Here is a 14,008-nt window from a genome sequence, read left to right as displayed (position 1 = left end):
TGACTGAGTTGGAAGATTTGACTGGAACCTGCAATATTAGAGAATAATTTTTTCCCATTTTGGGGGCTTTGTTTTTACTCCTATATTTTTCTGCAGTAACAAAACACGCAGACTAGATCTTAATTTTATGCATTTCCAAAAATTGCTTTTTGCCTCTCCTGCCTGTTCTTAGAGTGTGGAGTTATGGGAAAAGAGGAAGAGAAAATGAAATTGGTAGAATCATCTGAAAAATATTAACAATCTTTTTGGATAAAAAGAAAAAGGTGGAATTCCAACTGCCATGGGGAAAAATAAGGGCTCTTTACTTCTGGGTACAGAAGAGTAATTTTCCAAGCCCAGAGACCCCTGGCACTCTGTAGCCAAGCTTGTCTCTTCATTCCAAGTCACTTGAAGAATGGAGGCCAGACAGCTTGTACTAATTGTGGAAATGCTCTCTTCTAGATTTAACTTTCGTTCTTCTCTTACCCCCTAGTACTTCTGCATTGTATTAGGAATTTTCTTTTTTACTCATGTCTTTTCTCTCATTTCCTCAATCGGGACTTTGAGCTAGAAGCAGGCTCTGTCCTCCCCCACACTCTTGGGTGGGGAGGCTAGACATGTCTCCTGTCCTCATTGCAGTCAGAATAATGTTGCTGTTGTCCTGCCATAGTTCTAGGTGGAGGTGCTCAGGCTCTGGTCCTCTTTCCTTCCTTCTTTCATCATACTAGCCTGGAATGAGGAGCTGAAACCCAGATCTGGGGCCATTAAATCCTTGGTTCATCTGGTACACTTTCCTATCTTTGCTGGTGTTTCTCAAAGGAGATAAGACTTATCTAAGACCTTTCACATTACCAGATTTGCCAGAAAAGTGCCCTGTAATTTGTGCAGAGATTATGTTCCCCTGTTTTGTTTGTGTTTGGTATCCCACCTAGCAAAAGCCCTCCATGGAGTCAGGTGTCTCCCACTCCTGGATCTGAGTAACCCACTTGCTGTAGAAGCCATTGTGGTATATCCCAAAGAGTCTCAGACTTGAGTCAGGACTCTTGGGGCTTAAATCCTGGTCCTGAGAGTTACTAGCTTCATGACCTTGGAAGAGTTCTAGTTTCTGTCTCTTGTATTTTAGTCTTGATATTTCCCTTTCTCCACTTCTTCATGCTCTCACCTCACCCCTACCCCACAAAAACTACTCAAGCCCAAATGAAATGTGTCTACAAAAATCATAGAATGTGATGTGAGAAAGATAATCACCTGACAGAATACGCAAACAGAATTAGAGATCACTACGTAAATCATGGCAATTATTATGTACACACAGATGCACTGTTGTGTGTGGAAACATGGCTCGCTCTCTGAATATGTAGGGCATAATTGGTGACTAAAAGATTCTAGTCATCTCTTCTTGGTATGGGTAAAATGCATGCATGTTCATGTGTGTAAATATGCACAGACAAGTGTGTAGGGATGAACAATAGTGTTCATGATTACGCATGGATTCAGTCCCAGAGATGGCATACATGATCCTAGGCTTGAGTTTAGAGGATAGCCCTATATTCAAGTGCATCTCCCCTACACAAAACCATCTGAACAGCCTCTCTTGTCTGTTCAGCCCTCATCTCCCTTCCTCTGTTGGGGCTTCCGTTGACCGGAATTTGGCTTTAAGCACTCTCATCCTCTCCTTTCTGTAAACCTGGGAAAGGATTAAGCAGCTGAAGTCTGAAATCAGAAAGATCCCAGTTTCTGCATCCCACTACCTCCCCATTGCTCCCTTCTCCTTACTTCATCCCCCCACCCCCATCCCATGCAAAACCAGAAAATTAATCTCCCCAACTGCCTGTGATATGGCGGGCTGCATTACAAGCTGGGCTCGGAGATAAAGCATGGAGCCGAGGGAGGCGAGGAGGGAACGGCAGCCTAGCCCAGGGGCCCTGTGTGGGACTCAGCAGAGGAGATAACAGGCCTCCCAGCCCCATGAATTATTCACTGGATGCAGCCTCCTCTGGCTCTGGAGCCTGGCCGAGGGCACCGAGATTGCTTGCCTTCAAAAGAGGGAAGGTAGGGGGTCGGGATGGGGTGAAAACTGGTGAAAGACCAGCAGGCTTCTCAGAGGGTTCACCTTTACGTATGTGTTGGCTGGAGGAGATCTAGCTAATGGAATAGGTTTAATATGCCTAGGCAAAAGACAGGTAGATAAGGGTTTGGGTTTGGTGTGTGAAATAATGTGTCTGTATGTCTTAGGGACAGTGAGTATGGGAAGAAAGCAGAATTCTCAGGCCTAAAGGGTTCCCAGACCAACCACATCATCTGGGAATCCTTGTTATCATCACCAAATATTTACTTAGTACCTAGGATGTTCAAGGGCCTATGCAGAGCTAATCCAATCGATTTTAGTCCTTTCCCCCTTTACACTGTCACCTCTACCCTCACCCTATCTCTTTTTCAGAGAGACACAGTCTCTACAATGGGAAGGTATTCAGTTCTGTAGAGGAGATGAAATATATTTCCAAGAAAGATGAAGACCAACAGAGAAAAGAGAATTAGGTGCTGTGGATAAAGCTGTAGGTACCTGAGCCATGAATGGAAAAGGGAGTGGTGACTGTGAAGGGTAACGTCAGGGGAAAGAGGGGAAAAAATAGTAGTCAGGGAAGACTTCCTAGAGTAAAGACTGATCCAAATTCTCTGTTTCTCTGTGTTTCTTGCCCCATCCCTCTCCCCCAACTCTTACCTTGTATGTCTTTCATTTTCCCCTGTATCTCATCTCTTCCCCCACCCCGTTTATTTTCTGGGGTTTTTTTTTTCAGTCTATTTCTCTGTCTCTTATTCTCAGACTATTTTTCCACCTCTTCTGTTTTGTCTCTATCTCTTTTGGCCTCTGTTTCTATATTATAATCTCTTTATTTTCCCTTCTTCACTGTTCCATCCCCCCCCCTTCCCTCTACCCTATCCCAAAAGCTGTTGTAATACAGATGACATGTTGAGGCCACAAATCAGAGAATGTGGCATGAAAACGATAACCATCTGTCTCCACTTGGTGGTTGTGGAAGAGGACACGATTGCCATGGATAGACCCTGAAAAAATCGAGAGAGACAGAGAGATACATAAAGAAATAGAGACATTGAAATCAGCAGCCCGGAAAAGAGAGAGATACAGTGAAAAGCAACTATACAGAGACACAGCAACCAATGGAAACATATGTAAATACGTACAAAGAGCCTCCATAACACAATTAGATGTACAGAGAACATGGACATAACACTGCTCTAATACATGCATCAGTATCTATACACAGTCACACACTTGTTGACCAATTTGCAAAGCAAATTTACTGAGACCAAAATTAGAGGTAGGGAGGTGTGGGAGGATGTAGGAGATTAGGGAGAAAGAAAAGAGACTTTAAGAGGGGGTGCTAAATGGAAGAGAAAAGGCAGAGAGGGGAAAGGCGTATGGAATCTGAAGGAAAGAGAGAAGTAAGGTAGGATAGAGAAAAGCAGAGTTTGAGAGAGCTGAGGCAGGAGCTGAGCTGGGGCAGGGGATGAGGAATGAGAAGGGAGAGAGAAAAGAACAGAATGCAGAAGAGGGAGAGAGGAAGAGGAGCAAAGAGAGGAATGAGGGGAGATAGGAAAAGGTTAAGAGTGGAGTTAAAGGGTAGAGAGGTTTTTCTAAATCAGAGATCCTGAATGGGGAACTGTAGAAAAGAAAAGGATGAATGTGAGAGAAGAGGGAGAGAAGGGTCATAGGCATAGGATTAATCTGGTTTTAGTTCACCCAGTGCTTGAGGAAAATGGCAGAGGCTTCTTCCCATACCCATAACCCTGTTTCTACTACCCTTTGTCACTAGAAGGTGGTATATGTGGGATGACTGAGGCAGAACTGGTGCGCCCATCATAACTAATGCTGTTCCTTGATCCTGCAGCCCCCTCCTACCAGCCTACTAATTAACTCCTTAATAGTCTCTTCATTTGCTGAGCTGGCAGATTAAGTCAATGCAGACAGATTGGGGAGCCTGTGATTTCACGCTTGGGGGGAGCGGGACCATTGATGAAAGAAGAGAAGGAGAAGAATTAGAAATCAGGACCAGGGGTCCTCTCCTATCCCTGGAGAACCTCTGTTTCCCTTTCTCCCTGACTGAGTCCCTATCTGTCTAACTTCTGGGAAGTGTTAGGGTAACTCCTGGGTCTAAAGTAGAAGGAGTCCTAGATGAGCTATTGAGAAACGGGAACAATAATAGTGCTAGAGTGCGTTTAGGTCATGATTTATTTCACTAAATAGAACCTTATGAGGAAGGGCTTCAAGTCCTGACTATAATCCCACCTACGATAAACCTTCCTGATTTCCCTGCGTTCAAGCTCCTCCCCTTCTGCTGATCCCTCCCACTTTATCCTGTACACAGCTGATCTGTATGGATTTGCAAGCATGTTGTCTCCCTCCACACCGCGAGCAGGGACTGTCTTTTTACCTTTATGTCCACAGCACCTAGCACAATAGATGGAACATAGTAGGCATTTAATAAATGTTTATCGATTGATTGAACCTCTGGGTTCATCCCCTACCCACAAGGGGGTTGGTCTGAAATGGGAACATCAAATTCAAGGGAATGAATTCAAATTGAGGGGGGGGGGGGGCACGTGGAATAGTAGCAATTAAGGAAGCTGAAGAAAATGGGGATCCTTCAGCCTGGAAGAGAGAAGACCTAGGGTAGAAGGGGAGGGAGGGAGGAGGAAGAGGTCTTGAGTAGTTTTAGTTGGTTTTTGTGCTATAAAAGTCAGGGCAGGATTCATTTCGGTGAGGACTGAACAAGAAACTGCCTTTAAAATGCTGTATGAGGGATTTAAGACATAAAAAGTCTTCCTAAAAGCTGAGGTTATGAAATTGAAAATCTGCCACAAAAGGAAGCCCTAGGTTCTGCCCTAGAGATCTCTGGAAGAGACTTTTACCTTGCTAGAATGGGTTAGAGGTGGTCCTATTGGGATTCATACTAATGTTGCTAAGTGCCTCAGTATTGATCTGGCCTCCTTACACACCCTCACTTCACCCTACCTTCCTCCCATTATTGTTTCCTAGATAATATTCATTTGATTAAAACAATTTGCAACTCGTTGGAAGTCGCTGGAAGGGAATTTCACAGACCACTCAGCTCTGCTGGGGTTGGGTCTTAGGGGAAATTACAGATGCTCTGAGACACGTCCTGTCTCCAAGAAACTTTAAGATCTAGGCATCCAGATTTAGGCACCTTCTAAAAGACCTCATCCTGCAGAATTCTAACCCAGTAATGCCTCATTGGATTTCTAAGTCTCCTGGTAGTTGCTGCCATCCAGTGGCTGCCCATAGACCCTAACTACCAAGAGGCCTCACCTACCAAAGAGCTTCTAGGTGTTTTTGGACATCTCCCAAGGAGGTATGATCTAGCTCAAGATTTCTCCACCTGGCCCCTGCACTCTCTGGCCTCTTACTCCCTTCCCACTATAGTACCTTACCTCTTTCCTTTCAGTGTTCCTGAACACTGAAAGCATGGGTGCTTTCTTTCCACCCTCCACCTCTCACCCCCACTTCCTCTAACCTGGCTTCTTTCCCTAAATGATTGTCATCCTTCTGATTCCAATCTTCACACGTCTCTGCTCTCTCTTTCCTTCCCCATGTGCCACCCCCCACCCCCCTTTTCCATCCTCTCCCATGTTCCAGCTCTAGGCTTTTGTATGGAAATCTAGAAACTGAATTCCACCTCTAGGATGCATACTGGCTCTCCTCCACCTTCCCAAACTCTAACCTCCTCTCTCTGCCCATCACCACCTTCTTTCCCAATCATTTAAAAACATCAGGACCTCAGCAGCCTCGGTGCTAAGAGCTCCTAATGAGCATCAGCAAATTAACACCTTTGCCATGATTGCTCCTTTCCTGTTAATTAGATGGGGAGAGCCCAGCAAGGTATCTGATGAAGGGAGGATTGTGAAGGACAGACCCCACAGTGAGTATACTTCACCTTTAACTGCCCCCGTGAAGTAGCCCTGAGTTCCTCCACAAAACCCACTACCCCATCTTCTTTCCAATTCTGTCTTCTGACCCTCCTCCACCCTCTTGTTCCTCCTCTAACCTCTTATTTTTCCTCCTTTCTATCCTCTCTTCCCTCCCTTTACTTGTTCTTTCCTTCCATCTCAACTTCAATCATCTACCCCTCTTTTTTCTCCAGCCTTCTAGAAATTTGAGATTCAGGGACCTGTCCCCTTCTCCCCTATTTTGCTTCAGTTAGAACAGGGCTAGCCTCTTAAAGCAGGGTTAGGACTATAAAATAGGGTCAGAGAATGTAGGACATTGTATGTTTGTGCATGCCCTGTGTCTGTGTGCAAATGTGTAAGAATGGGTGAATGAATGTATCTGTAAGTCTCATTGCATAGTGTCTGGATGAGGACCTTCAGGTGTGCAGAGATACAATGGGAATGTGACTTAAATTGTGTTTGTGTGGTAAGTTTCTGTTAGTGCCTGTGTTCATGTATACAAATGTGTGCCCGTATATGTTATTGTGTCTCTGTGTGCTTGCATGTGCGTTGTGAATGCATAGGCGCTTGTTTATGTTGATGTGTGGCTGTATTTTTGTCTTTGTTCAATGTGACTGTGTGCTTGTGTGTGTCTCTCTGAATGTGTCTCTAACCGCGTATGCGTGTGTATGTACAGCTGCAGCCACCAGAGGAAGCAGCAGCAAGGAGCAGGACCATCGATCCGAGACAGCTCTGGCAAGCGGACGCTGGGGTGCCGACACTCTCACACACATAAGCTCACTCCCAGACCCCTTGATGCACAACCTCTGCGCTCCAGCCCTGTCTAACACTTAGCCATCTGACCTCAGAGAGAGGCATCAGAGAAACAGAGACGTCTGTGAAAGACGGATAGGAAAGGGGAGGGAGGATGGCAGAGTCAGACTGAGTTCTGTTGTCCCCTCTTTCCCAGATCTAGGGTACCCCGCGCACCGGAGCACACGGCACAGAGACACACTCACACACACTCAAGCACGCACGCGCACGCGCCCCCCACCCGACCGCCCGCCTTCTTGCCTCCCTGCCTCCCCGCCTCCCCGCCTCCCAGCCTCCCTGGCCGGACGATGGATCCCTGCAGATCCCTAGGCTGAAAGCACAGCGCGCCGAGCCAAGCCGGACAGAGCTGAAGCGAGCTGATCGGGCGGGCGGGCTGAGCCGGACCGGGCGGGCCGCTCCCTGCAGGGCTCTGCGAGGCGCGGCGCAGCGGCCGGGGGCTCTCCCGCTCTCAGCCATGAGCCCCTCGGTGGTTCGGCGCTGAGCAGGCGTCTGGTCCCAGCTATCCAGGACCCGCCGCCGACCGCTGGGCTCCCGGAACTACCCCAGGTTGGTCCCCAACGCGCGTGTCGTACGCCCTGGGTAGCCTCATCACCCAGAAGCAGGGGCTCTCCCTCCCTCTCCTCCTGGGCTCCTAGGGTGGTGCGGTGGCTGAGGAGATAGCGTGGGGGGTGTGGGGCAGGCAGAAGACCTCGCTGCGGCGAGAATCTATGGAGTGGGGGTTCTGGGGCAGGGAAAGCCCTCTGTCAGAGGGAACCGCCTCCCCCCCCCCCCCCTGCCCCCCCACCCGGGCTGCCCTCCAATCTCATTCTTACACACACACACACACACACACACACACACACACACACACACACACACACACACACACACACACAATCATAGAAAGGTACAGGGACTTGCAGGTAAGAAAACAGCCCCCTTCCCCCAGCCTGTAAGGATGCCCTGACCCTGAATTCATCCACGGGAGAGAACTGGTCCATGTGACACCCATATTAAAAAGCACCCCAGCATTAGGGTCAGCACCTGGGGGATGGGGGAAGCTTTTTACTAGGAAAGGGGGGAGGGAGGTGGGGGGGGGAGCTGTCACTGAGTGACAGGAAAGAACTCCTATGCCCTGGGAATATATTTGAGACATCTCTCCTGCCCCATATTGCTTCATCTTGGGGATCTCCTATTCTGGGGTCAGCACATTTATAGAGAGATTCCTTGTCCTAAGCTGACCACATGAGGAGAGGCTCTGTCCCAGGCTACTCCACATTTGGAGGAACCCTCATTCTGGGCAGAGAGACTCCAAGCATTAGGTTAAGCAGGTCTGGGGGATTCCCTGTACTGGAGTCTGTTGGACTGGAGGGAGTTTCCAAGGGTGGTAGGAAGAATACTTCTTAGCCCTCTCCTCTTCCCATCCACATTCTCCATCTCCTCCCCACCCCCATCCTCCATATAGGAAGACAAACCCTTTTCTCCACTCCCCAGGACATTCCCTGGGCAGGATGGAGCTGAAGGCAGATGAGGAAGAGGTGGGTGGTGTCCAGCCTGTCAGCATTCAGGCCTTTGCCAGCAGTTCCACCTTACACGGCCTGGCCCATATCTTCTCCTACGAGCGGCTGTCCCTGAAACGGGCCCTGTGGGCCCTGTGCTTCCTGGGTTCCTTGGCCGTGCTTCTGTGTGTGTGTACGGAACGTGTACAGTTTTACTTCCATTACCACCATGTCACCAAGCTGGACGAAGTGGCAGCCTCACACCTCACTTTCCCTGCCATCACCCTGTGCAACCTTAACGAATTTCGCTTCAGCCGAGTCTCCAAGAATGACCTGTACCATGCTGGTGAGCTGCTGGCCCTGCTCAACAACAGGTGGGCACCCTCCAATCCCTCCCTGGCCTGGTCCCAGTCACTAAGTCCTCCTCTTCCTCCAGGCACTCCTATGGATGTACTTCTCTATCCCCCCCCAGATCTTCCATCTCTCCAGGGCCTGCTCCCTCACCTTAGGATTTGTATCCTTAGCTCTGGGTACAGCTGAGTACCCTCATCACCACTTCCCTATATCTTCCTGATTCAGCTTGGATAGCACCACTCTTAGTAGTGTTTACTTCTCATTGAGTCTCCCTCCAAATGCTAAATTCCCTTTGGTGTTGCTTTTCTCTCCTCCCAACTCGGGCTACCTCTGACTCTGGACCACCATGTTACCCCCTCCCCTCCCCTTCCTGTGCACACGCACTCGCGCGCGCACACACACACACACACACACACACAATGACAGTTGGTACTCTGTGTCTCTGGCTTATGGAGCCCAATTATAACCTCTATTCCTTTGGATGGAGCCCAGACCCTTTGTTTTTGGAATCTTTAAGAACGATGAAGCACCCAATAAGGCTGGGGCCAGTGTGTCCATAATCCCACATCCATGGGGACAAAGAGTAGAAGTTAACAACATAGGTCATGTCCCTCCTCTTCAGCCTTCCTGCTTGTTTCTTTCTTGGCACTGTCCCCTGAAGTTGTGTGCCGGGCCCTCCAGGGAGATTTTTTATGCACCTCACTTTGAGAGCTCTCAACTCACCCAGCAGTCACAAGTGCTACCCTGGGCACAGTTGCTGAGCAATTGACTAAACCCAAGAATATAATTTTTCATTCTGTTTCCAAATGGTTAGGGAGAATTCTGGGTACAAGGGGAAAGAGTTCTGTATTTTGAGTTAAATGGCCCTGCCATGGATCCTTGCTCTGTTGCTTATAACCTGTGTGGCCATGGGCAAATCTCTTAACTTTTCTGGCCCTCATATCTAAGATGAGGGGTGAACTAGACGACTAGATGTCCCTTACAACTCCAAGTGTATGGTCCTAGGATTTCTAGCTCCCCATTTTCATCCCAATCCCCCATAAAGCCTGAGGTCTGAATGGGACCTCACCACAATATGTCTTCTGCCCCAGTCATCATGATCATATCCCACCCCCACCCCCCTTTTACCTGTTGCTTCCCAGCCTTCTGTCTCCATAGTCTGGCTCACCTTTTTTCCAGTCATGGAAAGAAAAAAGAGGGACAAGGCTGGAGTGATTCCTAGACTCAGCTGCAACCCCTCTCTTTGGCCCAGGTATGAGATCCCAGACACACAGATGGCAGATGAAAAACAGTTGGAAATGCTACAGGACAAGGCCAACTTCCGAAACTTTAAGCCCAAACCCTTCAACATGCTGGAGTTCTATGACCGAGCTGGACATGACATACATGACATGTTGCTGTCCTGCCACTTTCGGGGTGAAGTCTGCAGTGCTGATGACTTCAAAGTGGTGAGGGAAGTGGTGTTTGCTTGGGAGTGTGTGGGAGTCAGTCAGGTGGGTTACTTTAGTTGTGGGAAGGGCTAGACTTCGGAGTCATCGTGGAAGTGATTCGCTTAGAGTGGGGAGGGATGTTTCTCAGCTGCTTTTGGGAGCACAGTGTTTGCTCAGTGTTCAGAGTGGGAGGGCAGTGTTGCTTAGCACTTAGAGATTGGTATCTCAGGATGAGTGGGGTGTCCCTAGCCCCTTCAGCTTTTACATTTCTTGACTCTAGGAGCTTGCCAGTCCCACGCACCCCTCTCCACCCCCCTCATGCTGCCATGGCCCTGCCCAACCCTGACTATGTCCCAGACCAACCCCTCTCTCCCATTGCTGTGGCACAGAAATGTCAGAGTAGGGGCTCACCAGTATCAGCTTGGTACCAGGGTGGTTCTCTCTACCAGGGATAGAGCAAACAGGGGAGGGAAGGAACAATAGTCAGGCAGGGAACCTCTCTCACCCTCCAACCGAGTTATTTCCTTGGCTGCCATAGAGCCAGGGATGAAGGTGAGGGTTAAGAGATTAAAGGGCATGAGTAAGGCCTCTGGAGCACAGTCCAGATGGAGGTTTTGGTTCTGCCAACTTTTTTTGTTAAGCCTGAATCAATAATAATGATAGCTAACATTTATATAGCACTTATGTGGAAGAATGGGAAAAACCAGGTAAACTGGACCAGAAATTTATAAACCAAAGCAAGGTTTATTGAGCTTGGGAGCGAAGGTGTTTTTCTAGCTCAGGTAGAGTCACATCTTTCAGGGAAGAAACAATGTCTTTTATAGGGTTAGAAAGGAGTAGGGATGGGGCAAAAGTTGATTAGTCAAGGTCTCTGTTGCTAGGGTTTGAGGCTAATGTAGTATAATTAGCCCTTTACCCAGTTTCATGGTTAGGGGTTTCTGTGTAACAGGATGTAAGGGGCTAGGCTGCTTCTCAAAATAGGTTGTACAACAGGGTACCATGGCAGATACTATTTCAGGTTACTTGTGTGAATGGGAGAGTACAGACATCTATGTGTAAACAAAATGGAGTAATTCTCAAAATGGAGTAGCTCTGGATCCTTCCTTTTGCTCTTTTGTGCTATACAGACACAACAACCTGACTAAAAGGGGTCATGGATCGAATTCTTGTAAGTGTGAGAGGGTCAGAGGTGCCCTTAGAGGTTAGGGTTTCCAAGGATTTGACACTCACAGGGTAGTCAGTAATCCAAAGGCAGCATCAGCCATCCATCCTGAGGAGAGCACAAAAAACTTGGTTATAAGTCAAGAGACATAAACTCACACTAGGATACAAGTACACTATGGCCATGTGTATCACAAAAAAAAAATTGTAGTCCTATACTTCCTTTAATGTCATGAAAGTTGGACAGACTTAGAATCATAATCTCATTTGTCCCTTGAAAAGACAAACCTCATGAAACAGATTCTATAGGTAAATTAAGTCAGGTTACAGATTAAACTACTAAATTAGAGGGTTCACAATAGAGTGATTGAGAGGGGACATTTACATATCACCGGTTAGCTGGGTAGCTGACAAATAACTAAATCATTTTAGGAAGTTCAAACTTCCCTTTGGTCTCTACCTGAGGAATGTCAGATGACATTTCCATAAGTCAAGTTTTGGTCAGGTGAGGTTGATATAAACAGAAGAGAAACTTTCAGCTCAACAAAAGTTGCAGGAGGAATGGCCCTGATTCCCAAATAGGAAAAAAAAAAAAAGTGATTTAGGCATGCCCTTCTTGTAGGCAAACATAAATATCATAAAACGTAAAAGCCAAAGTAATACAATAATCATCATTGCTATTAAATAAACCAAGTCACCTTGTTCTTGGTAACCCACTCCCAAAATCCATGTGGTTAAAAGCTATTTTTTGAGTCCCCACTATTCCATGCAGTCATCCAGGTCTCTGGAAACATCTCTGGAAATTCTGTAATAGGCCTCATTCTTGTGGCAGCTCTGGAGGGGACTCTCCCCTGGTTCCAGGTTACTTGCAGATGTCTCCTATATAATACTGCTAAAATCTTCCAGTAATGATACTCAATACAATTTAATATAGCCTCCTAAATTTGGTTTTCTAATAACTAGTGCAAAGAGTGAAAACCAGTCCAAACCTTATGGAGCTAATCCTATTAACAATAGTACTATAGAACATCAAATTGTAACCCCATAGTTCAGAGAAATTCAGTTTTTACATATGATTTGCTCTTACTATCTTTACCTGAACCCTGTATCAGAAATGGGCAATGTCACCAATAGACTGTTGGAAGAATCTTAATAAGGATCCGTGAGGGCCTGACTTGGAAAATGTACCCTTCTGTCTGTCTCTTAATATTATCAAAGAGTGACTTCAAAACTGGAAAAGAGCATGATTTTTAAATTTCTTTACAATTATTAATGCAATTTTACATGTAAAATCCTTAATCCAATTTTGAGAACATACAAAAACATAATCAAAGCCCATGTACTCCATTTGAAACATTTGGAAGCCAATCATATATATATTATATATATGTAATATATATATATAATATATTTATATATATCCTAGTTCTTAGAGGAAATATTCTAATTTTGTTGCTTTCTCAAAGTTTATTACTTCATCAAAAATTCAAAATTTTTACATCTTTATCTTATCCCCCTCTTTTGAGGATTATCTCTCTCTCTTCTCTCTCTCTCTCTGTCTCTCTGTCTCTCTGTCTCTCTCTCTCTCTGTCTCTCTCTCTCTCTCTCTCTCTCTCTCTCTCTCTCTCTCTCTCTCCCCCCAAAGGTGGATATTGACAAGGTATGCACACTCATACACATACACATATAAATATTTGTGAATGTATGTATGGATCAAATCTTCATATCAACCTGAAAGAATGAGATACTTTAAGGTTGGCAAAGGGATGTCAAGCCAAAGAACTCATTCACCTAGTTGCTTAGGATATGGAGTTGAGCATAAATTCATATTGCCTATTAACCCCTAAGGAAAAATAAAATCTTTGAATCTAAGGTCTATAATTGATAAATGGGCTCAAAAATGTAATTTAAGTAGTACTATTTATTAGCAGGATGTTTGGTTGTTTTAGTTATATCTGACTTGTCATGACCCTATTTGTGTTTTCTTGGCAAAAATCCTGGAGTGGTTTGCCATTTCCTTCTCCAGCTCATTTTACAGATGAGGAACTGATGCAAACAGGGTTAAGTGACTTGCCCAGGGTCACACAGTTTAAGCATCTGAGACCAAATTTGAACTCATGGAGAGAAGTCTTCCTGATTCCAAGCCCAGTGCTTTATCCACTGTGCCATCTAGCTACTCCAGATAGGCATTGTAAGTGATGGAAAAACAATCTTTCAGATAAAACTCCATCTTTAAACAAACTTGCAAGTCCTCTCACTTTGGCTAGGGGTGATCTTAGTCCCCATCAAACCACTTCAGCATTTTTTCAGCTTCTCTCACAGAATTGATAAGATCTTATGACTCTCCCCAAATAGAGAGTCTCAAGGAACTTCACAGACAAGGACATCCTAAGAAGTCTGTAGTACTATTTTTCCAAAATGGAAGTTATTATTATTATTATCCATTTTAAAGCAAAATACACCCAATTAATTACTTAAGAATTTTAAACTTTGTGACCACATTCTTCACCTGCTCCCTTCATAATCTAACACCATCTAGATTAAAAGAGAAGTTAATTTTTCTAATTTTTTTTTGTTTATTCGTTTCAGTCATGTCTGACTCTTTGTGACCCCATTTTGGGGTTTTCTTGGCAAAGATACTGGAGTGTTTGCCGTTTCCTTCTCCGGCTCATTTTACAGATGAGGAAACTGCAGCAAATAGGATTAACTGTCTTGCTCAGGGTCACACAGTTAGCAAGTATCTGAGGTCGGATTTGAACTCAGGAAGAAAAGTCTTCCTGACTCCAGGCCTGATACTCTATCTAC

General features: G+C 45.9%; 1 protein-coding gene across 1 annotated transcript in view; it reads left to right on the top strand.

Annotated features, from left to right (window-relative positions):
• The first annotated feature begins 7,008 nt into the window (after positions 1–7,008).
• The window catches only part of ASIC1 (acid sensing ion channel subunit 1), a 32,774-nt gene continuing 25,774 nt past the window's right edge, over positions 7,009–14,008 (top strand). Inside the window, exons 1-3 of the mRNA XM_069092582.1 lie at positions 7,009–7,326; positions 8,254–8,632; positions 9,865–10,060. Coding sequence (XP_068948683.1) covers positions 8,271–8,632; positions 9,865–10,060 — 558 coding nt within the window. The 5' untranslated portion in view covers positions 7,009–7,326; positions 8,254–8,270. The remainder of the gene's footprint in view (positions 7,327–8,253; positions 8,633–9,864; positions 10,061–14,008) is intronic.

The sequence above is a fragment of the Petaurus breviceps genome, unplaced genomic scaffold, assembly GCF_028583685.1.
Source record: "Petaurus breviceps papuanus isolate PSGF00001 unplaced genomic scaffold, PetGlider_PUasm1.0 191, whole genome shotgun sequence".
NCBI lineage: Eukaryota > Metazoa > Chordata > Mammalia > Diprotodontia > Petauridae > Petaurus > Petaurus breviceps.
Note: the sequence above shows the minus strand (reverse complement) of the source record. Positions and strands in the feature narration are given on the sequence as shown.